This window comes from Eublepharis macularius, chromosome 10, assembly GCF_028583425.1.
Source record: "Eublepharis macularius isolate TG4126 chromosome 10, MPM_Emac_v1.0, whole genome shotgun sequence".
In the NCBI taxonomy this organism is placed as follows: domain Eukaryota; kingdom Metazoa; phylum Chordata; class Lepidosauria; order Squamata; family Eublepharidae; genus Eublepharis; species Eublepharis macularius.
In genome coordinates, this window is record NC_072799.1 from 58,004,876 (window position 1) to 58,029,925 (window position 25,050).

Consider the following 25,050-nt stretch of genomic DNA (forward strand, 5'->3'; position numbering starts at 1 on the left):
GCAAGATAGCTTCATAGGCAGGAGGGGGAAGGAATGCAGAGATGTCATTAGGAGGGGGAAAGAATGCAGAAATGAGGTGTCATCATCATTCACTTCACATTGTACTTTGGAGGTTCCTGAAGCACAGTGTGAAATTGGAGATGAGGGGGAGACAACTGCTAGAGAGACAAGGGTGGTTACTGAGGCAACTAAATTTGTGGACTGCTGTTTATGCAACTTAGTTTACCATACAGATTAGAGAAATCAGCCTTTTCTTGATTGAGAATTAAATAAGGGATGGCCTTTGAAATGTTTCCCGCAATTGAACTGAGTGATGTTTGTTGAAGTATCTGTCCTTGCTCTAGCAGCAATTGAATCTTGGAATCTTGTTAGGAAGCAAGAAAATCAGATGCCTCAAGCAGCTGTGTTGTGCTTGATCAGTTAGCAAGGACCAGTTGCTCATTAGTCAAAGGCCCATGGGCTGGAGGACTTTAGCTCTACAGCAGCAACAGACCATTTTTTGTGCCAAGTCAGCCAACTTGCGGCAACTGTTCTGTAGAGTTTTCAAAGCAAGAGACGTTCAGAGATGTTGTGCCACTGCCTGCCTCAGTATAGCAATCTTGACCTTTTTTGGTGGTCTCCCATCCAAATAATGACCAGGGCTGATCCTGCTTAGCTTCTGAAATCTGATGATATTGGGTTACCTGGACCCTCCTGTTCAGGGCAGCAGACCTTGGGGTGATTGAGTCTAGTGTCTTTTGTCATCTTTGGAAACAAATGGATAGGATTCCATGGAGGATTTGTCTGAGTGTTGACTTTCTCCCCATCTCACCCCCAAATACTGTTCCTGGAGGTCAGTACCCTCCCCAACACATAAAGAGGGGGAGTTGGAGGTATGTGGAAAGAGAGAGAAATCAGCAACTCTGCCCACCTCCCAAATCCTCCATGGGATCAAAGTTTATATGCAGAAGCAGGATTTCTATTGTTGTATATACATAACTGCCAGAAGTCTGAAATCAGTTCTCTTCCTTCCTCCTTTCATATGTATAGAATATATACTAGGTGCTGCTACTTCGCTGCCCCCTGCTGCTATAACAACCCCTTCTAGTACACAGATGCGCACACATCTTGCACCTCTTTTCTGTGGGTAGTCTTGGGTAGTCTTCTTGACTTTTGGTTTTACCATCTAGTGGGACTATGATCAGTATTTCTTGCAAAACCTTTATTGCTTTATAGATATTATTGCTCATTGGATTTACACATGGCTTGTCCTTATTGATGTGCCACACATCTTAACTGGAGAAACAATGAACAAATATGGGAACTTTCAGTATCTGCAGAATGCTGTGAAAACATGAAGTATGGCCTGACCTTTACAATGGGGAAAAGGAAAGAATCTAGTTGTAATGCCTGCAGTATCTTAGACCCCATACAGTACATACATAACAGCATCAGTATGGCAGTTAACTTCCTTGTGACATGATCCTGCATAATTCAGATGTATATGCATAGAAGAGTTTAACAAGGTAGGTTTTCCCTGCTCAAGGTTGCGAATGTTCCATGTGATGGACCCCACCCATGTGTTAAGTAACATAAAGAGCAATTACTCTCACAATGCTATTAGTAAGTGTGACTGGAGAATCTGTTACTACTATCATAATACACAGCATAAAGGATAAGAAGCCTGTTGGGAATTCATCAACAGCCTGTACCCTGGAAACATTCCCATCACTTACATTTTTGGAACCCAGTTAGTTTATTACGTTTGTAACACAGCTGTTACTCTAAAAACTGTTTCCATGGCTGGATCCCACACTTGAAAAAGTGGGTATTTCCTATGCTGTGGTATGTCCCATGCCATCATCAGAAGTCCCAGTTAAAGTAGCCATGATGGTGCAGGAGACACAGACATTGAAAATGCTATTGTGATCACAGGGCTCTACTCATTTTAATAACATCTGTTTGAGAGCCAGTCATTGGAGTGGTTTTATGGTATTAAGCACACCTCAAGAGAACACAAATTGGGCAAAAACAGAATATTCCAGGTTTTAAAATACTAGAGGCTGGAGTCCATGATCCATCACAGGAAGGTATTGATGGTTGTGGCTCTTTCCTGCATTTCTCCTTCCCGCAGCAGTCCTTTCCTACCTAGGAAAGCTTATTTTCAGGGTTGCGTGACCCATTTCCCCATTATTTCAGGGTTGTGGGACCATCTCTCCCCTCATGTACCCCAGAGAGCATTAAGATTGACATATAAGAACCTACTGGTGGTCCCTAGCCCCAGGGAAGTCCAGCTGGCCTTGACCAGGGCCAGGGTATTTTCAGTCCTGGCCCCAACCTGGTGGAACTCTGTCAGAGGACACCCGAGCCCACCAAGATCTTATTTCCTTTCAGAAGGCCTGTAAGACAGAGATGTTCTGCCAGGCGTATAGTTGAGGCCAGTCTTTGATAGGGTTGCCAGCCCCCTCGATCTCCCAGCGGGAGATTGGGGCCTGGCTCTTACCTGAGGGGGGTGGTGCGCGCACGCAGAGCACGCGCGCGCTCCTGCAAGCAGGATGACGTCACTTAGTGACGTCACCATGCAGCCCGTTTGGGCGCGGATCAGGCCCGTTGTGGGCCCCTGCGGAGCGCAGGAGCGTTCCTGTGCTCTGCAGGGGCCCACAACGGGCCCAATCCATGCCAAAACAGGCCCAATCCGTGCCCATTTTGGCATGGATCAGGTCCGTTTTGGCGCGGATCGGGCCCGTTTAAGACCCCTGTGGAGCATGGGAGCGTTCCTGCGATCCGCAGGGGCCCACAATGGGCTCGATCCGTGCCAAAACGGGCCCAATTCGCGCCTGTTTTGGTGTGGATCGGGCCCGTTTTGGCGTGGATTGGGTCCGCTGTGGGCCCTTGCGGAGCGCAGGAATGCTCCCGCGCTCCACAGAGGCCCCGATCCAGGCCAAAACAGGTCTGATCCTGGCTGCTGCTGTGCGCGGGGGCGGGCAGCACCGCAGGGGGGTGCGCATTGAAGGTGTGTGCCCCCCCGCTGGCCAGGTAGGTGGGGCGGGGGTGAAAGGGTGGGGGCGGGGAATCCCCCGCCCCCACCGGGGGTCTGGCAGCCCTAGTCTTTGATCATCTTGGGAGCCTCCCTACTGGTCTTCCACCAAGGGGGCAACAAAATCATATGCCCCCTATAAGTTCAGTCACGAAATTATTATAAACTGTGGCCCCACCCCACCCCTTCTGTTCTGCTTGTTTACATAATGATTGGGGAATTGGAGGGGGGCCGCCATTCGAAATGCTGTTCTGCATGTATTTATGGTTGTTTTTTTGGTTTTTAACTGTATTTATATGTTTTAATATTTATTGAGCATTTTATTGTAACCTACCCTGAGCCCGTTCACGGGGAAGGAAGGCTGTAAATCGAATAAACAAACAAAGAAATTTTGTACTAATAATTCTGTAGGATGGTAGGTTGCAGTGAGAAGGGGGGCAAAATTGCCCTTTCTGTATCTCTCATTAGCGTAGATTCCTGTGGAATTCAACCTTAAGAAACAGACAGGGTATAATTCTGAAGAGGAATTTGTTCAAGACTTTTTGAAAAATTAGGACCTGGAGTAATGAATATTGACAAGTCAACCTGGAGTAAATAGTTTGGCTTCATCATGATGTAAGCCCACACGTGTCGGATTAGTGTTAAGAATTTGTACAGTTAAGAGTTTAACTTATAGGTAGGCCTTAGTTCAGAAATCAGCACTAGGCATGGGAAAGATTAAGGTGAGACAGTAAATAGGCATGTGGGTGGGGGGATGGAGGAGGATATATTTGGTAATGCTTTTTAATTTCATGCATGCTTATCACACCTTGTAAAATATTCCTGTCACAATAATACATATCTTGTTAAAATTGTAATTCACATTTTACAAAGATAAATGCATATGCCTTCAGTGTTGGTGTCATTTACAGTACCACGTGTGCAACAGTACTGGAAGTGTACCATGGTTAGTCTGTGAAGGATTAAGAGGATACAGGTTAACCCATGTGTGTGCATTTGTCAGTTCATGTAAACCTCATTTATCATCTTTGTGATGAAGCAATTGTTAAATTTGATGTTAGAACTCATTCGGGGATTTGGGAGGGAAGTATATTTAGTAGTTTCAATTCATAAAGTTTCAATTAATAGTGTAATCAGAAGCTCATTTTGAGCTCCTTGGATGTAGAGCCCACCTTGAACAGCAGTTCTCTTCTAGGAAATGTCACAAAGTTCTCCAATTTTGTTCTTTTTAAAAAGTAGTTTAAATATAAACTATATAGTGTTTTAAAAAGTGTCATTGAAAAAGGATTACATATTCCCTTGATTGTTTTTGGAACACATCTCTGAAGAGAAACCAAGAATGTGGTGAGATTGAACCCTTCAAGGGGAAATGTAAATATAGAAATAAGAAAGCTTTTTTTCATATGCAGTTTGTAACACTTGCATGTTGGCATGTTCTCTCATACTAACCTGTAGCACTGATAGTGCTATTAATTGCAAAGTATGTGTGCATTATGCCAGATTTGTCACTACTTGAAGACCTTACAGGGGATCGAGAGAGAGTAGAGGCTTTGAGCCCGATATTAAGTAGAGGAAATTTATGGTGGACGACTCCTGCTTTGTAATCAACATATTTATTGGCAATTGTACGGAGGCTTTTGAAGAAGCGTGTGTATAGCGAAACGGGATATTCAGCCGGGCATACCCATTGCCATTCTCCCGTCGGGAGCGACCCCCCCCCCCGGGTGGTCACTCTCTGAACGGATGTTGCCAACTATGTGTGATTTGTGACGTTGCCTAGGAAAACATTAAAACGACATTGAGTACAAGAATTGGTTGTTCTGTAACGGTCTTTTTTGCTCTGGCCTCGTTGTTCTTGTCAGTGACCGTTCTCCCCCTTTTTTTGCTTTTTGACTACTTGAAGACCGACTTTTGTGATTCTCCTTGTGTCTGATTGCCACCACAAAACTTCAGTGAAAAACAATCACTTGAAATTATTTTGTTCTTATGGGAAGACCTGAGCACTTTTTTTTAGCAATACGATCTCACTGACACCTTTGCTTCCCCAAAACAATGTTCATATACATCTAGGCATAAGACAGTGAAATGGGAAGTCATTTAGTGCTCTGCCAAAGTTTTGCTCCTCTGCATTGTTTAATATTTTCAGCATAGAGAGGAACCCTAAGTATCTTATTTCTATAAATATTTAATAAATGCTTGTTAAATCTAATATCTTGATAACAGAATAGATGTTAGGTTACGCAGGGACTTCTGCTAAAAACAATAGACCAACAACTCATCCTACCTTCTCTCCCTGATATTTTTTAGTAATACAAAATATATATTGTGTTGGGATGTGGTTCTAGCACCAGTAACTCTAAATGTAACTTTTGAAGTTAATTATCGCAGGATCTTACATTTTACCATCAGCTTGATCATTGACTGACTTATCCTTGGTATGTGAGTATCTTTTTGTTTTTTTGCTTCCCTTTAGATAAAAAAATTAAAAGACTTCGGTGGAGACTTATCCAAATTGTGTCAAGCAGATTCTTTTATGTACTCGTTAATCCAGGTGCCAAAGTAAGGAAACTCCAGTTCCATTCTATTTACAATAAATGTTGTCATGTTTGCTCTAATTCTAATACTAGTTTTGTTAATCTTTTCAGTTACTCGCTGCGAATTGAAGCCATGATGTTGAAAAAAGAATTCTCCCCATCTTGTACGTCTCTCCAGAAAGACATGACGATCATAAGAAGGGCTACCAAGGGTAATTAAAGCATGCTGGAGCGTGCATTTGGCTCCTGTTTTTTTCCCTTAGCAGGTTAATCAACCTAACTACAGTAATGAGAGCAGGAATTTCAGGTACCTATTAGCTATTTAAAGGAAGCAAGCTAGCTCTGACACATTCCATAAGGGTGCGTATGTTACCAGTCTGGAGTGTGTCTCGCACTCCTTGCTCTGCTTCCAAGGCCAGTGTGTTGGAATCATATCTTTCCTTCAACCATTTTTCTGTTGTGCAATAGCCAAATTGTACTTCCTTTTTTCCTTGAGTTGGCGTAGCATGAAATCTTTGTTTCTGGAGTACTGGTACTCATTATGCAAGCCTGCACATTCACTGTGATTTTTGTGATTCTCTTTTCTGTCTCCCTATTGCTTCCCACATATCCTTTTGCCTCCTACATATCTTGTCTTTCCTTTGCTTCTTCTTAGTGTAGGTAGCAATACTCATACTGTTTTGAATCAGCTTCATGCTGAGCTGGATGGTCCCTAATCTTTAAGAGAAGAGAAGCTGTATATGACAAAAAGTAAAGAAACATTCTGTAAGTGCTAGATTTGGAAGCAGAGGCTTTGAATGATGAATGGGGAGGAAGGGAGAAGCAGAAGGGACTTCCTGTACACAGAAAAGAGTTGCCTTTAAGGTTATTAAAAATAAATTATTGAAGATGTTTACCAGTGTAGATTCATGCATTTACAACCCTTTTAAACACTTCATACATCCGGATTAGCCTTTGGCAATTCCTTATGAATGCCACTGGCCTAAGAGACTGTAGAATGTAGCATTGTACTATTTTTCACTCAAAAGAGTTCCTTGCAAATTCCTTTTCATCTTTTGGCTTTTTAATTGAAGTGGGCTTTCATGGCTTCCGACAGCAAACTCTTAAGTCTTGCATTTGTCTCCCTTTTCTTCTTTAAAATAACATATCTTTCTTGAGGTGTTAAGAGTACATGTAAAAATAAAACATGTTACCTTAAAATGAACTGATTCAAGCTATTTTTCCTTCTGCTGTGAAAACCTTGAAGTGTGTAAGAATCTGATTTTCTGCAGCACTAGTGGAATATATTTGTGTTGATTACTCAGATAGTATTTCAGTTTGTTTTGCAAATGCTTTGAAAATTGATCACAGAATGATCTTCAAGATGTCTTAATGGCAGAATTGTGAAAAGACTGCTTCAGTACGGGAGAATGTCTACAAATGCTCTTTGGCTACATTCTCTGTGGTTCAGATGTAAGACTAAGCTGTGCCTTCAAGACTTGAAGGAACTCCAGGTTCACTTGTACAATATCTCCTTCAATTATGTTGCCCCCCTCCAAATACTATGAAAGTAAAAGACAAATCATAGCTTTCTGATTAATTTGTAATAGCAAATTGTGGCTTGCTGCAACAGCTGTCTGCCATTACAAACGAACCAGCAAACTATCCTTGGAGTAAGCCGACAAACCACTGTTTGCACTTCTGGTTTGCAGGGCAGGAGCTAACTGGAGTTTTCCAGTTCAGTCTTATCAGCAAACAATGGCTTGCTGAAAAAGCAAAAGTAAACTTTAATTGTGAAAGAAGGAAGAGAAGGGAGGAGGATCATGCAAATGATGCTTGTGATAATCTCCCAAGGCTTGTTCTTTTAGTATTCTACCTGCACCAAGGCCGTTTCCACACACGTTGGATAATGCTCTTTCAATGCACTTTAGCAATCCTTTGGAAGTGGATTTTTTGTTTCACAGACGAAAACCCAGTTCCAAATGATCACTAAGAGCATTGGAAGTGCATTAGCCTACCTGTGTGGAAGCAGCCCAAGTCTCTCTCCCTCTATATATCTATGCCATAGTAAGTACTTACATGGTCAAACTGTATATAATTCTGAATTGAACAGCTCAGCAACATTTGCACTGAATGAAAGCACAAGAGCTTCTTTACCCCTTTAGGGTTGAGCTGCTGAGGACTTTGCCAGGCACCTCAGCAGGCAGGTTTCTTGCTAGTATATCAGTAGAACAACCTAGCTTTTAGAATCTTTGTAACATCTGGATATGTAGTGTGCCATTTATGGTTGTCTTGGAGCCAGCTTTATGCTTGAAGGTTGCCATGTCATCTGTGGTGCTTTGATTGATTGGCTTGGACATAAATCTTAATTTTATTTCCTCAGTAAACGTTCAGTTAGCTGTAACTTTTCCAGAAGAATAAAATCTTTCTTGGGTAGAATTTTTAAAAGTTAGTATAAAACAAATTTTCCCTAAACAGCCAAATGGATTTGGACTTCCATATCTCTTGCAGAGCTAATGTGCTGTGAAGAATTACATTCCATATTGCATTTGGTCCTTCAGGCTGGGAACATCATGAATGCGGTAAGTAAACAAATCTTGTTTTGGGGTGGGGTGGATTTCGAGTGATCTTGTGGAATGACTTCGTTGTATCTCTTTCTGTCCCTTTCTGCCACTCCCCCCAAACTCTTTAGGGAGGCTTTGCTGGCAATGCAGTTGGATTTAAACTGTCCTCATTACTCAAGTTGGCAGATACAAAAGCAAACAGGCCTGGGATGAACCTGCTTCATTTTGTTGCTTTGGTATGTGACTAACAAACTATTTTACAAAATGTCAGGGTACAAAAACTTAGGTAGCCAACATAGGCGGGTGACAGGATCTTGGGGGAGAGTTATGTGCCACAGGTTTGAAGAATAAAATTCTTTTATTTTTCATTTTTTCATTTGCCTCTTTGCAGTTGTAATTGATGTAATTGTGGTCATATTACTGTAATTTAAACCTGCAGCCCTGAACAAGCATACAATTCAGAGTCTTAGAACCCACAACTTTCTAGACTGTCTAGTCACTGGTTTCTGGTTAATGCTGGCACAGAAACTGCTAGAGCTGATTAATTTGCTTGGTGATAGTTTGAAAGAAACCATAGGGGAGATGTCTTGATCCTTTGGAAACTAGCTACATGTATATATGTAGGGAAGTATAATATATTTGTACCTAATTGAAACTTGATGGTTATTATTACATTTAATCTTTGCAGAGGTTTGCTGTTCCTGAAGATGTGTGAATCAGAAGTCTTTTCTGTGATTTCATGTTTTATCTCTGTGCAAATTGGTTTTACCTGAAGACTTCCTAGGGGAGTGAAGAAGAGTTAATATTAGTGGAGATTAGACAGGAAATACTGTATTAGCTTGCACAATGGGTAATAGTACTTTGCCGTTACCTAATGCTCCTCAGTACATTATGATAGTATTCAGGGAGATCACTAGCTCTTTGAAATAGAAAATGCCATTTTAGCTTGTTAAATGGAATCTTTCTAAGACTTTTAAGTAAGAGGTTTTCTAAACAATTAATTTGTTTGAGTTTGAATCAGACAGCAGACTTAAAGCAGGAACATCTTAACTGCCTTCTCTAGAAGACGTTCGTTGATGTATCTCTAAGCATGGCAGTGGACAATTACGGAAATGTTTTGTTTATTTCAGGAAGCCCAAAAGAAGGATAAAATTCTTCTAACCTTTTCAGAAAAATTGCAGCATGTTCAAGAGGCAGCCAGGTAAGCAAAGAAACTGAGAACATTGACTGGGAACTTTTCTTTGAGAGGCACTTAAACACATGCACAAAGTCTTGGCTTGAAAACTGAGATCTTAACAAGTGTTTACTGTAGACTCCGTGGTTTCATTTTCACTGCAAATGAAACAGTGGAATACTAGAACAATGCTTGCAGCATGCCTTGAGGTTCAGAGGTTTCATTCATTGTTCTTCAGGATATTTTTTTAACTTCTCTTGGTTATTTTTAACAGCTAACTTCTTGGTTATTGGTTTATATTTCATTTTGTTGACTGATCAATTTATTAAAGTAAATATCAGTGCCATGGGGAATTGTTAGATATTTGGTGATTTAACAGCTTTTGTTGAATAATTTAAATATCTTCCATGTTTGTTGAAAAATCCTAAAAACTCTGTGTACAGAAAACCAAAATTGTGCAAACTGAGCTGTTGTTAGCTTTCATGTTCCTGCTAATGGGATTTGAAAATTGTCATTTTGATGGTCTTATCAACCAGATAATGGTCTTGGTCTAGCTAGTGAAAGAAGTTGTTCCCTTTCTACCTTCTTAGATGGAAATGACAATACTCTCAGGCAGGGCTTTTTTTCTGGGGAAAGAGGTGGTGGAACTCAGTGGGTTGCCCTCCGAGAAAATGGTCACATGGCTGGTGGCCCCGCCCCCTGATCTCCAGACAGAGGGGAGTTGAGATTGCCCTCAACTCCCCTCTGTCTGGAGATCAGAGGGCGGGGCCACCAGCCATGTGACCATTTTCAAGAGGTTCCAGAACTCCGTTCTCCCTGAAAAAAAGCCCTGCTCTCAGGAAGACAACAGTGTGGAAAGCGGGGACTATGCTGTGACTATGCAAGCACCTGGGGTGATGGGTACTCAGAACTGGAGTTATATCCCTGCTTTCCACTCGTAGCTGCAACTTCTGTTAGTGTGTGAGTCCCCTGAATTTTAGTGCTGGTTAATCAGGAAACAACACTTTGGCTTCAGTAGCTTCCTAATCAAATCTCTTAAGGCACAGAACGGGTCTAATTTCTTCACTTCGTGTATGTTGCTAAGCTGTTTTCTTAAAAGAAGAGGGCTAACACTTTAGTGATAGATGGCTCCTTTCTCAAAACTGTCTTTTTACTTTTCTCTTTCAGAATACCTCTTGATAACCTAGAAGCAGAGCTTAATTCACTCTCCACAAAAACAAAATCTCTTAAAGAAAACATTCGAAAAGATGCGGAGCTGTTCCGCCAGATGGAAGGCTTTTTCCAGGTTTGTCAGCAATTCCTGTTTCTTGAAAATATTCCCATTCTGCTTTTTTTTATTGCCCAGCCATCTGTTGCTTAAATTGCCACTTGAGGGATGCTCCTTCTGCAGTTCTGCTTGCTGTTTGCCAGCATTTTAAGAGGGTACTTTTCACAGGGAGGGATGCCGAGTGTGTTGTTGACCCCGAGGCTTAGGCAGATACCTTTTTTGTCTATGAAAGTGGTTGACATAGATCTCTAGGTAAAAATAGCACATTTATTTGTATGTTTCTGTTGCTATGAATAACATGGAAATGTTGCATTTTGAACTAAGTGGTGCCAAACTGTAGGTCTGAAGTAATATGTTCCTAAGTTAAGTTTTGCTGGTGAAGAATTTTTTAAAAATCATTTACACCTTACCCAAAAATAAATATATTAGTCTAAGGTGCTTCAAGGCACCATCATTTTCCTTACCAGAAAACATTCCTCTTGCTCTGTGCAGGATCTCTCTTGCTTTCTTTTTTAATTAGTAGTTTCGATTTGCTTTTTAATACTCATTGTAAGCACTTTGAGGGAATGAAGTTTCCATTTAAAACTGGGCGCTGTACACTGTAGCTTAAGGGATAGCTGACCTCCTATTGTAAATTGCATAATTTAGCTTCTATCTTGATGCCGGGGGCATCCTTCAGCTTCCTGAAAAGCACAGCTTTCATCTGTGAACAGGAATGGGTCTGTAGTTCTTCTGGCTGCGTAGAGAAGGTAGAAATCCTTGAGTGCTTCCCATCCCCCGCTTACAGATTTGTTTCTTGTGAAATGGATGACAAAATTGTAAGAAGACAGGAAATCGAATCCTACTTCTGTTTCTTTTTGTACATTAGTACACTAGAGTTCACACCTTGCATAGCATGGGTGGCACTGTGTCAAATAGCTGTTGCCTCTTCTAACTCTTAAATGGGTTTGTGTTTCACAAGTAAGATTTGATTGGCTTATTAAAGAAATGTTTTGATTTAATTTGAAATATTCTTGGGGTGGCATTGCGGAGTTAAGCTATCTATGATAAGGAACTCGGGGTTTGTGCTTTTAGTACTTTGAAGCCCCAGTTCATAATCTGTTATTCTTCTGAGGGTACCTGAGAACATCAAGCGTCACTTTGCTTATTGTGTACCATTTACTTGTGGCAACTGCTAAAGCCAAAGTAAGAACTGATACATAATGACATACAAGTAATTAGCGTTCTTTTTTCTTTCCCTCAATTAAAACATCGGAAGTAGAAGTCACATCTTGTCTGTAAGTGTGGATGGTGTAGCCATATCCTTCCTTAACCATGATTTGTTGCCTTAAGGCTAGTTGAGATCCCAGATTCCCAGTGAATCAATGCATTAGTTTGCCAGGCTAAGAGGATCCCGACAGGATGTATGCAAGGAGACTCCAGTGAGACTTCCTTGTCAACTTGTAAGCAAAGAGCCTGGAGAATCGGGGCAGCTGCCTTGACCGTCGCTTGCTTAGTGCAGATGTAATACTTAGCACAAGTTATAGTTTGCACAGAAAGGTACCTTATACAGAGCTGGGCAATTGATCCATTAATTCAGTATTTCTATTTGGACAGGTTGTAGGCTAAGCAAGGCCCTTCCCAGTGTCTAGTGGCTGAGATCCTTTAACTGGAAATACCAGGGACTGAACTTGGGATCTTCTGCATGCAAAATATGTGCTGATGATCCTCATCTAACCAAAAGAAAGCAGGATGGGCTGTACTTTGGCTTCAGTGAAATAACTTGTTTCTCACAGGGAATTATTTGATTGAAAATGGTTTCTCTCTAAAGATCTGCAAGGTAGCTTACAATAATAAAAACTGTAAAACACAATAAAAATACAAGGTTGAAAACCAGCAGCAAACATCTGTTGGAGGTAGGGGCTGAATCCACACTTACCGGCACAGCTCTAAGCAGGCGGCGTGAGAGCGTCTTTCTGGCGCGTTTTATGATGTCATCGCGTCACGAGAGCAGCATCATGGCGCAATGATGTAATAAAACGCGCCAGAAAGACGCTCTCACTCTGCCTGCTTAGTGCTGTGCTGGTAAGTGTGGATTCAGCCAGGGTTGTTGCTCTCTCTGTCCACTGCCATCACTCAGTGGGACAGCATGGGGTAAGGTAGAGGAGGGGATATTACATGATGTGGTGACCTTAAAGTAATATCACTGCTTTAAGCAACTCTCTAGGAATTCTCTCAGTCTCCATATTTTTTACCATAGAGAGTGGAGAAATTCCTAGAGTATCACTAGGAGTGATGCCACTGTATTGCACAATGCTCCCCCTTCCAATGCCAGCCCCCCCCCCAATCTCCCTCTATGCCAGGACTGTGCCTGGTAACCATACTAGGAGGGAATTCCAGGTCTTGAGCACCACTACTGAAAAGATCCTGCCCCTGGATGTTCGCCTGTCTAGCCTGTGAAGGGGAAAGGGCACACAGAGAATCCTCTATGAAGATCTCAATTTTATTAAGCATTATTGTGGTCTAACGTAAAGGCTCCCATGCTTTGGTTGTAGTAATCAGGTACTGAAATGCTGTATTTTGTCTGGCGCTATCTGATTTATAGCATTGAAGCACGTTTCATCTTTCTTAGTTTCGATATATTGTCGAAGGCTTTCACGGCCGCAGAACAATGGTTGTTGTGGATTTTCCGGGCTGTATCGCTGTGGTCTTGGCATTGTAGTTCCTGACGTTTCGCCAGCAGCTGTGGCTGGCATCTTCAGAGGTGTAGCACCAAAAGACAGAGATCTCTCAGTGTCACAGTGTTCTTAGTTTCCCTGCTATCTTCTCTCTCTCATTTTTAATGTAACATGATATTTGATTGGCAATAATTCCAACTGCATGTTCACATCCCTTGTCAATTACATCGTATGTCACACTTCCTTCCTAAAAATCGTGGGTGAGGTATCTTGATTTAAAAATAGGCTTCTTTCATCCTCATGAATAAGCTATCAGTTGGAAAGGTGGAGCCAGTTTTCCATGTCTTTTAGCTGATTTTCATGCTTCTTTGTTGAATTATGCAATTCCCCTCCCACTGGGATGACTGAAAAATCTAAGATTTATCTATCTTTGTGAAGATAGTGTATACACACTTCCTTTGTAACCCTAATTGAGCTCTCCCTTTGAACTCCAACTTTGTTAGAAAAGCTACTAAAAAACAAAGCTTAATATATTTTGGGCAGGGACTTTTCATTTTGTTAATAGTCATGATAGTGCTGAATGTGTCTCACTTTGTTGTATCAATGCCAGCATGCACAAAGTTTGTTACCAAAGAAGGATATGAAGAAAACCATCTCTTTAAAACGCAAGGCTGAAGCATGTTATCTTGATTAAACATTTGTTACTTGAACTCTGTTTGTCAAATCTCTCAATTGATTTGAGTTTCAAAAGAAGTGCTCCTAAGAAGGCATATTTACCAAACGGCAACTTCTCATGTTAATGTTGAGAAGGCAGGTGTAGGGATAAGGTCTTTTGAGTCACGTTTTGGTCTGAAGACTTGTGGTGTTGGAACTGTTCAGCTCATTTCTGTCTTGAGGAAAATGGCTGTAGGGAGAAGTCCTGAAGAAGCTGAACATCTTCTAAGTTAGCATTTTGAACGATGACTCTTAAAGACACTCTGGTTTTGAAAAGTGGTGCAGGGCCCTATCTTCACTCCTGTGTTGCATTTGCCATTGACCAGATGGCACCATATGTCACACTGGCACCTCTGCAATATCTTCATTTATTTAGATATATTTATACCCTGCTGTCCTCCCCAATGGGGACCAAAAGCAACTTAGAACTTCCTTCTTTCATATACTTTACTTTAATGATGCTGCTCATGCAGCCTATTCGGCTCTGAGCAGTGCCACACTAGAATTAGAATTAAAAGGAAAAGTTTTTAGCTTCTTTCATTTTATCCTCACAACAACAAAATTAGGTTGAGAGTGAATGTCATTGGCAGAGTGAGGATTCGAACCTGGGCTTCCCAGATCCTCGTTTGACAATCTAAGCACTGTATGACATTGTACCAAGGTGTACCTTGTGCACCAGGACATGCTCTGATGCTGGTTGTCACTGAGCTTTTGTGCATGTCTCAGTCCTGCGATATTAGTTGCAGTTGCCCTAATCCATACCAAAGGTATCAGAAAGGCCACCTGCTGCTTCACATTATTGTGACTTATGTAGACTTCTTACCCTTAGCTCACTCTCTTCCAGAATCTAGTGCTCATAATCCAAAATCTTAATTATTCTTTGTCAGTCTGTTCAATTTATTTGTTAAAATCCAAAATATCAGGACAAAATCATGTCTCGGTACCTTTGATTTCAGTGAGAGGAGAGAAAAAAACTAGAAACTGGAAGACCTGTGTTCCAACCCCATTCTGTCCCAGCCACACTCTTAGAGCCAAGCTAGAAGTGACGAATTACACTTGAATTGTGTGGAGCGCAAGTGAACAGGGAGGAATACATGTGAGTCTGTTCACTCGCCATTCAAGTGTAACTTGTCACTTCTAGCTTGGCCCTTAGTCTTGCCCAACTCTCAAGGTTGTGGGAAGTATAAAATGAAGACAGGAGAACCAGGCACATTTTCCTGAGCTCCTTGGCAGAACGGTGGAATAAAAACATGTTAGACAGAAATAATTTACAGTGGAGTAAGTTTGCTAATGCCTGGTGGCTTACCTTCTCAGTATCTCTGGTTGAGGATCCCGCTTCCATGTAGGTGATGGCCACAGGCATAGACAGCTTTAAAAGGAGATTAGACTCACAGAGCATATAGGTCTATCAGCAGCTATTAGCCAGGGAAACATTCAAAGGCACTAATCCTCTGAATTCCCGGCCCAGGAGGCTACATGAGGAGAAGACCTTGGCCTCCATTACCCGTTGTTAACCCTCCAGAGTAACTACTGGACTAGGTGAACCCCCTGGTCTGATCCAGCAGGGCTCTTCATAAGTTATTGTGAGTTGGAACATAAGAACAAACTGGGCTTCTAATGCTAAAGGTAGCAGCTGGTTGACTGTCTTGCCCTGTGGACACAGTGAGTCAGGGGGGAGCAGCTAGCGGAGGGTGTTTACGTTATTATCTTTTCTCAAATAGTTTGATGCAGCATGACTCAGTAAGAGAATTTCAGCATGTTGGACAGTAGGATTTGAGTCCAGTGGTACCTTAAAGACCAGCAAGATTTTCTGGGTATAAGATTTCAAGAGTCAGGGGCTTCTGTGCCACTGAATTCAAATCCTACTGTTGTACTGCAGACCAGCACAGCTACCCACCTAAAAAGATCATCATATTGGGGGGCGGGGTCTGTCAGGAGGGGAGGGCTGGCAACAACTTGGAAGTTCTATTTTACCCCCACCCAACAATTGTCCTTCCTAGGATAGTGAGTTCTCAGGAGCTGGAGCAAAGTCATTTCTCTCCCCTCCCTTTTAACTGACACTCAACTGCTTTTGATACTCTGTCCCAGAGCATACTTAGCCCTCATCGGGACACTATTGGGGCTTTTTTTTTTTTTTTGCTTTTGGTTAATTACCAAAGCCGTATATTCCTCCATGCCATAGCCTTCTCCTGAGTTTGAAAAGCCCCTTTACCTTGCCTGTGGGCAGCCCAGCTGTGCTGCTTTTTGTTATGATAGAAGGTCAGCTACATCACCATCGGAAGAAGCAATGTATCAGGATAAAACAAAATGAAAATTCTAGAAGTAGAAGCATCCTGGCAAATGTGGAACTCTTTATTTAATGAAAATATATTTCATTTGGAGTGAAGGAATGGTGGTTTTAAATTATCGAATAATGGTGGTTTTAGATTACCAAAGCACACTGAGTTTTGCCTTTGCATGGGAACAATAGCTTTTTAAAATATTTATATAGAGCTATTAATGTGCAGAATACTTTTCATAGAAGAAGATAGGTCCCTGTCCTCAGTAGCTTATAATCTAAAACTGAATATAAAGGGACAGCTTAAAGGGGGGAGGTTTTTTTCAGAGTGTTGAATGTGGCAGTATAGTGGCTTGTGTGAGGTATATATTCATCCTACTCTCATCTCTAATAAAAATCAATCTTTCAGTTTTATGTAGCCTTTCAAAAAATGTCTCTGCTTGAACTTAGCTGTGCACATACACCAAGAGCAACTGCTTTCAGCAAGATAACCTTTTTCTAGCCAAAACTGCATGAATCCTGGATTTCATGGGTGTTTAATGGTGAAATCCTAAACAGAGTTACTCCAATCTGTCCATTGATTTCAGTGGTCTTAGAGTGAAGTAACTCTGCTTAGGATTTCACTGTAAAGTTTGCATATCCCTGCATAGTATAGGGCCATTGACTCTTCATCCATATCTGTTTGGATTTAATGTGTGTGTGTTTAATTTTAAAGTTTGCTGTAAAAGAACTAAAAGAGCTTGAACAGTGGAAACGGGACCTGCTGAAAGAAGCAAATGCTCTTATGGACTTTTTGTGTGAAGATAAAGAAACGGTGAAACTGGAGGACTGCTTTCAGATATTTAGGGATTTTTGCCTAAGGTTCAACAAAGCTGTTAAGGTAAGGAAAAGGAAAATCTACTTTTTTCATAACACAGAACATGTATTGATTCTTTCAGTGTGTAGTCATCTCATAGTGTTGAAAGCTTTGTCTTATTATAATGGAACAGAACAGCCAATCTGTAGGGATTTTATAGTACTTTTAAAAAACACATTGCTATTCCAAAAATTACAGGGCATATCACTTCTCTGTCAGGTATCTTTTAAGCCTTTTCATTTTCTTGTAAGCAGATTCTCTGTATTATCTTTTCTTAATTTGTATAGTAGTCAACTAAGATAAGGGTGTTACTAGGTTCATCTTTTGCTCTGTTGAGATTCTACTGTAGCCCAGATTTTAGGATAGGGGAAGAGACAACACCAGCCATTCTCTAGAAATAAAAATGCAGGTGGCTACATGAGACGCTGCTATGCCCGTGGCATGCAAACACTGTAATCTTTGCCGTGCTTATATAATGACAATAGGCAAAGTGCCTGGAGACAGCTCTGTGTGCCTAGGAGTGTTTGGCTCCTTTTAATCCAAGAGGTCATGCATGTGTGGCCTTGAACTGTTGAATAGTAATCTGACACAGGTGTACTCAGTGTATGGTTTTGGCAGGGGAAAATGTATTCCTCAGAATAAAAACACTGCTTGCTAGAAAAAGGGTACATCAACATGGCATACACTCCATATTTTGGGAAGGGGATTTGGAAAGGAGAAAAGAAATGGCGGAAGCTTTGGGACATTTGCTGATTGAAGGACTCTGTTTTAATTCCTGTTAAACTATAGACTTGCTTAGATGGCCTTGGCAAGGTCAGGTGATACATAATACCAACCTATGGCTTGATGTTATATGACCAAGACCTGGGGCTTGTACATTCTCCTTTCCCTTGCCCTACTCTCTCTCCAGGTGCTCCAGTTCAATTAGTTAGTTCCTGCTTAGTGAAAATCATAGTTTGCCATTACATCTGAAGTGGCAACTGTTGGCCTGCCCTTGGTTTGCTCTTGCCCTACTAATCTCTGTCTTGGGTGCGTGAGCCCAAGGCTTGGTCATATAATGCCAAACTAAAGTTGACATTAGCAATTATTGTGAACAAACCCATGGCTGTCAATATTAACCTATTGCCAGGGGTAGTTGAGATGAAAGTAAAATGTATTGTTGTGTAGTATAAGCAATAATCTGGTCTTAGCTTCAGTCTGGCAGGGGACAAACTCATTTGATTTAAGCCTGCTCAAAAGTGTAAATCCCAAACCCTCAAGTTATTCCTTGCCATTTTAAGTTACATAGAACTACTACATGACAATTGTTTATTGTGTAAATTAAATGAATTTGCAAGTACTTGTTTTTGAGGCTTTACTTGCAGTAGCCATGGATTGGGCAATGGTTTCTCCACTCCTGCCCTCTAGCCAATGAGTACCTTTAAGACTAACCGACTCTGCTGTAACATAAGCTTTCGAGAACCACAGTTCTCTTCGTCAGATGAGAGAAGAAAACTGTGGTTCTCAAAAGCTCATGCTACAGTAGTGTTGGTTAGTCTTAATGGTGCTACTGGACTCTTTACTATTTGCTACTACAGACTAACTCGGCTAACTCCTCTGGATCTCTAGCAAATGACAATCCTATTTAGTCACTCTCTGGCTTCAGAAAATTAATCAGATGTTGCTCCCATAGTTTCAAGCCAAACTTCACTGTTATAAGATCTAGAAAGCTGAGGTTCTCTCGATGTTGAATCCTGCTCTTGAACATCAAATTGTGAGCCCACGCAAATTCACCCACTAAATATAGCCCTGGTGGTGATGTGCCGTTTCATCAGTCTTGTCCAAGCTAGCTGTAACAGGAAAATCATGTGAGAGGTATTTTAGCCATTTTGGTGATTAAAGCCCAAACTAGATATGACTGGTGTCCACAACTTTAAGACACTATTTTAGTGTTTAATGAGCAAATTTAAAAGTGCTGAGAAGGCCCAATCTTGATTAGATCCACAGTGTAGTGGAATGATACACTCATGTCCCCCCTCCCCATACTTTTGCAAGTGCTGAAATGGCTGTGGGGGGCAGTCTTTTCAGCACTTGCAAAGGCATGGAGAGGGGGGGACAAGAAGGCCTCATTGTGGTGCGGGCCCAATATGGCATTTTTAAATCATCTCAATAGAATTTAAAATTGCAGCAGCACCTGAGAATGAGTCCTAAATGAAACATCTTGAATATAAATGTAAAAAGAAGTCATTTTTTGAGCAGAAACATTTTTTATTTTTTAATTTATTATATATATATATATATATATGATAGAGTTATGCATTAACAGATTAGTTATGAAATTTGTAACTTAAAATGTTGAATTATATAAACGTACTCTAATATAAGTATCACTATATTTCATAGATAGTGCCTTAAAAATGTAATGAAGGGGATGTTGGGGAGAAATACTTTTGTGTTTTACTTGGTTTATATTATTTCTGATTTACACAATTATGCTATAAAATCCCATTTTTCCTTTCTGTATCCCCCTTATTATTATTCTCTTCTTTAAAATAAAAAATATATATTTTCTGAATATTTTTCTAATCTGGCCAAGATTAGCCACATGTCACAGTTGGATTATTTGGGGTACATATTTTAAAATTGGAAGATTATTAAGCTTCACAACCAAACTGAATTTTTTAATGGAGTCTTCAACAAAATGAAATAAAACATGATAGAATATGTCATAACACGTTCACCAGCCAGGCCAAAATGTATGCTATGCAAGACAAAACACAACCAACCTTGTTCTCTGCTTTATCTCGTACCACATTAGAAATTGCTCGCTGTGGTAATTTGAACTCCATAATTAAGGAGAAGGAGGAGGATGGGCACAAAGATAATAAATATGTTCAAAACATTTTCATTTTGAAAAAAAAAATTATCCTCCCTTTCTTAAACAGGAAAACAAGGAAAGAGAGACCCATGAACTTCAGCAGCTGCAGCGTTTAAAAGAGCGGGAAAAACGTCTGTCGTGGGTTGCAGGAGAGCTTGGCACTTTCGGCAGGAGCAGTAGTGAAAGTGATGTTGGTACATTGACTAGGAGAGGCCTTGAAGATTTTCTACCTTTCTTGCAGCAGAGGCCCCAAAGTCCTGCCTACAGAAATGCCAGCATCAGGCGTTCCCGGCATTCCTTGGGAATCACGGCAGACCGAGAGCTGTTGGCTTTCCTGGAGATTTCAAAGGATGAGGAGCCAAGCAAGTCAAACAGCCTCCCCCGTGCACAAGCAAGACCCAGTGTAGCTTGGACTGAATCTAAAGAGCATGGAGAGCATAGTTTAACTAACTCAAACTTAAACCAGACATCTGAAGAAGGCACAGATTGCCGTTACTTCCAATCACTCCCTCCTCAGCCCGGTCACATAGAAGACGTAGAGGAGTTGGTCACCGCCAGTGAACAGGAGAGTGTGGACAGTGACAAGTACAAATTCAAAGTGCCTTGTATGGAAGCCACAGGTGCAGCCCCATGGGACCTGTCTGTTGAGGAACACGAACTTGTTACAGGGCTGCTTAAATTTGACCGTTATGGAGCAAATGCTACAGAGGATCCATCCACAGTTCGTTTTGAAATTGGTGGGACAGATTTGAAGCCTCTGGGTGATTCAAGCTTCCATTCTCATCGTATCACAGGTGATCCAGTACCAGCCTGTAGAACATCTAGAGAGATTGTTCATAACATTGAATATGATGCTGCAGAACCTGGTAGCGATAGCCCTACTTCTACAGAGAGTAGCGTTTCAGGAAATAAGGTGCATGGGCCAGCCTTCTGCATATCAGATACTACTGACTGTTCTTTGACACTTGATCTGTCAGAAGCAAATGATGCAAAGCTCGGTGGCAACAAAATGAAAAGGGAAGATGATGCTATGGCCCTTTTTATGAATGACCTGCAAACTGGCGGCAAAGCCCTTTTAGGTATCAACTCTGCATTTCCAACTGATAAAGAAGACTCTAGTACCAAGCTTGGCCTTCCAAAGGAAAAACTTGTAAAGAGCAAAGATGCATTGGGACCAAAGAGAAACTCCCTAAAAGATAAATCTCCAAGTTCCACAAAAGCCAGCAGTGGTCCCCCCAGTCACCCCAGACCAGTCAGAACTCTGAATGCCTCTGAGAATGCAAACATGAGAAAAGTTGTGCCTATTTCCAGGTCAACTAAAGCAGCACCCCCTACTTGTACAAAAAAGCCAGAGGCTAAGCCCGCTCCTCGAGACACTACTGTAACTGAAACACGGCTGTCACGTCGCAATTCCGTTCGGGGCATTGCAGAAACAGTGCCAAAACCTCTGTACAGGCAAAGCATATCTGTAGAGGAGCCAAAATTCCAGCGAGGGACTACAAGTTCAAGCAGTGGCCATTTTGAGAGGGAGCAACTGCAGCACAAAGGCTCCTTCAAAAAGCCAAGCTCTAAACCTGTGAGATATATCCCCAAATCAAAAAACGATGAAACAAAGATGTGCCGCTCTTCGACCAAACCCCAATCTCCTGCAGATGCCAACAAAAGCACAGCTGTCATTGTTCCCAAGACACCAGCTCCTGTTCCAAGTTTTGCCCGGAATACAGTGGCCTCTTCCTCAAGATGTGCAAAGGTGGAGTTGCCTGCCTCTTCTAGAGCCCCAACACTCACAAGGTCTCTGTCTCAGAGGCTGCCTAGGATGAGGATAGCAACAGCATCTGATGAGTTTAATCCCAGGGAAAACAGTGGAAGCCCTCTGAAAAGAGCAAACAGTGCTAGAATGATTAAAAGGAGCACTGACACTGTTGACCATCTAAGTGTTAAGATGGAGCCTATGTTAAGAGAACAAACAAACATGGAGAGGTCAGCATCCCTTAAATTTAAAGAAGGGAATCAGACTACAATAGGGAATTTACTGAATCACTTCTGAAAATAAAGGGTGTTATCATTTTAGCAATATAGAATGTGGAAAACCAGCTTTTTCAACACTGCAATCTGTCTGTTGTGAAATATCCCAAGAAGTTATGTTATCTTTTAATAGTAACAAATGATAATTAAGGTACGTTGTGCATCAGAAATGAGCAGCTCCTTAGCTCTCTAGTCTTGATCCTGCTGTATGTCTGAATTGAATGTATCCAAAACAACTGTGATGGAATTGCTGTTAACAAAGTTTTTTGCTTTTGAAACATAGTACCTCTACACTGACCTTACATGCTAAAGAAATGGAGGGAGAGAGAACTAGAGATTATGTTCATAACCACGGTTTTTCTAAATATGCAGTTCAGAACTCCTTTTGAGAAAAAGTATATGAAAAGCAGACTTGAATCATTTTAAAACCTTGGCTCCAAGAATAAATCGTGCCTCTTGCAGGGTCCATTGCTGGCAATTGGACACATCAAACTGCTGGCCTACAATAATGGTAAACTAGGATACTGCTGTTTGGGAGAAGCACTGTTATAATACCACTTTGAATAATTTGTGGCATGTCTTAATTTGTATCTGTGTCTGTAAGGGGGGGGGGGACTCTGCTGGGCAGAATGTTGATTCTCCATGAGTGTGGCCAGAACTGCCTTGCATGTACAAGTAGAATAGTTCATGGAATGACTGGAGCTGGAATGAGTAGGGTTAACTGAAGGCTATGGCTTTCAGATGCCAAGGGTAGTTATTAGAGAAGATGACTACAAGTGACCTGATTTTGTGTCAGTCACCTGCAAACTTGCCAGCTTTTGGTGTAAAAAGTGCCATATTTATAATACATATCTGAGATGCTGCAGCTTTAGAAACCTGTGAGAGCTGCAACCTCATGCCAAGCTCTGTTCCTACCAACTCTTGTTTCCACTGTTTTTGGCTACTACCAGATGACTTGAAATGCTGCTATGTCTCTGGTTAGTAAGTCGTTGGTTTCCCTGCTGCCTCCCTTTTGTCAATATGACCAGTTGGCATGAAACACACAAATTCGTCTTATGCATGACAAAAGGCGCTTTTTTGTACAATAAGCTTAATTTGTTTCAGATACGGATTTTAACACTACCTTTTTAAACTTCACTTTTTGATAAGATTTTTTTTAAAAAGAACTCACTGAGGAAAACATAACACTAGTTCAGACTGGGATATCGAAAATGCGGAAAACCTGTCATGATGTGTTATGCCTCCTCCTTGTTCCTTTTCCAGGTAAATATATGTAGGTGCAGAAACTGCCTGTTACCTCAGCCTCTTTATTTAAATACGTTCTATTTCATTTATGAAAACCTCGTTTTAACAATTGCAATGAAAATTTTGGGATAAATAACTCCTTCCTTTAGCACTACCACTTTCTTTCCCACCCCATTAAGATACGTTCGTCACAGCAAATTACTTGTCCAACTGTTTCTATAAACTAGTAATTGACACTAATGTTGAATCAGCCAGTTGAGTAATTTTACCATTGCATCTTTTTGCCGTATCTTCTTTATGTATGAATGGTTTTCAGAATCTCCTGCAAAAATGACACCAAATGTACCATTGGGCTTTCCACACAAGGTACCACCCCTGGTGTCGTGGTTGGCATTACCTTTTTCTGGATTCTAAATGTAATTGGAGGGAACAATTGCTTTCAGTCCTGTAAACTTCTAGGATTATTCTCCTTCAAGGGTTAAATATAAGTGTGTTCATTTGACCCTACTTGTATCTTTTTGTGTGCTCATCTGTGAGAGCAGATGATGGATTTTTATTACCTCTTGATGGTAGTAAGCTTGAAAAGAAAATATTTAATTGTTATGCGTTCAGAAACTGTAAGTAAATTCTAAGTATATGTAAAAATGAGCTGGATGTATTTAATGGACCATTTATACATTTCTGAATTTATCTTGCTAGTTTAATAAAGTTCCCATTTGTGGGGTTTGTGCTATTTGTTTCACTTCTTGTGATGTATAGTTACTTTAGTCTTACTGAATATTCTAGTTCTTCTGAGCTGTAAATTGGAACACATTATTTTTAATGTGGGGGGGTGTATCTTGAAGAATCTTTAAAATGATGAGCTGTTGATGCTTGCTTTCATCAAGTAAGGCTTTTTGAACTAAATTTGACACTCTTATGGGGTGGATCCCTTTCCCCACAATATTTTAATTTATTGCTTCTGTGGACTGAGGAAATGGGAACGTTGCCTCATTTTTCCAGCAAGACTATCAGATAAGCCATTAGTGTGCCTTGGAGTGTGGGAGAGGAAAAGAGGCAAGAAGTTAAAGGGCTAAATAAATGTTGACTAAATTAGCAATTGGAACAGGAAACTGAAGTCCATGATCCAACTAACAGAGCAAAGGGAAACTTTAAAATTATCCTGACCTGACCACTGTTACTGCCTTGGAAATAAAAGGATATATATGTTTTAGATACAGAAGCTTGTATTGTGTGTCAGTGCTGATTTGGCCCTATCCATATGAGACTCTCAGCGACAATTGCCTCTCCCTTTTCATGGAACAAATAGTACCCTCTAACTACCATTAGCTGCTATGTCACAGAGTGGAACAGATTAGAACCAGAGGGAGACTTCATAAGTAAGACCTACATTTTGTAACATCTTGGGTTCAAAAGCTGCTGAATTTTCCAGTGTAACAGGTTATCTGCAAAAGAGTGGCCTTTGTGATTTATCAAATCTTATATACTAATAGCAAAGTGGCAAAAGTTTGAGGATGCTTAAATCTGGAGATTGGAGCCATGAATGGACAAGACACATCTTCCTACACACCTGAAAAAAATGCCCCAGGTTTGAAGATAATACTGACATCTAAAAAAATACGTTGGGAGGGTTTTAAAAAAAACCAAAATGGTAAAAAGAACACCTGCAGCTTTAACCAGATGTCCTCAATGGCTGTTGCTAGGCAATCATAACAGTTCAGCCAATATTTCAGGCTTGGTTTCTGTCAGTAAAAGACAGGGTAACGGGGCAGGGCCCTTTCCAAGACTGTTGTGGCCTTTGAGAGAGAACTTGTGGCCAGGCCCAGAAGCAGCCACCAAGCAACTTGATACTATAAGACTAATTAACAGCAGCCCCCCTCCCCA

The 25,050-nt window shown here is 41.0% G+C and overlaps 1 protein-coding gene across 2 annotated transcripts in view; it reads left to right on the forward strand.

Moving 5' to 3' along the window:
- The window catches only part of FHDC1 (FH2 domain containing 1), a 50,191-nt gene extending 26,292 nt beyond the window's left edge, over window positions 1-23,899 (forward strand). For both annotated transcript variants that reach the window (XM_054990645.1, XM_054990646.1), the window contains 8 exons: window positions 5,490-5,575; window positions 5,662-5,762; window positions 8,041-8,111; window positions 8,222-8,329; window positions 9,224-9,294; window positions 10,435-10,552; window positions 16,899-17,063; window positions 19,964-23,899. In XM_054990645.1, the coding sequence (XP_054846620.1) occupies window positions 5,490-5,575; window positions 5,662-5,762; window positions 8,041-8,111; window positions 8,222-8,329; window positions 9,224-9,294; window positions 10,435-10,552; window positions 16,899-17,063; window positions 19,964-21,943 (2,700 nt within the window). In that variant the 3' untranslated portion in view covers window positions 21,944-23,899. The remainder of the gene's footprint in view (window positions 1-5,489; window positions 5,576-5,661; window positions 5,763-8,040; window positions 8,112-8,221; window positions 8,330-9,223; window positions 9,295-10,434; window positions 10,553-16,898; window positions 17,064-19,963) is intronic.
- Window positions 23,900-25,050: the final 1,151 nt, after the last annotated feature.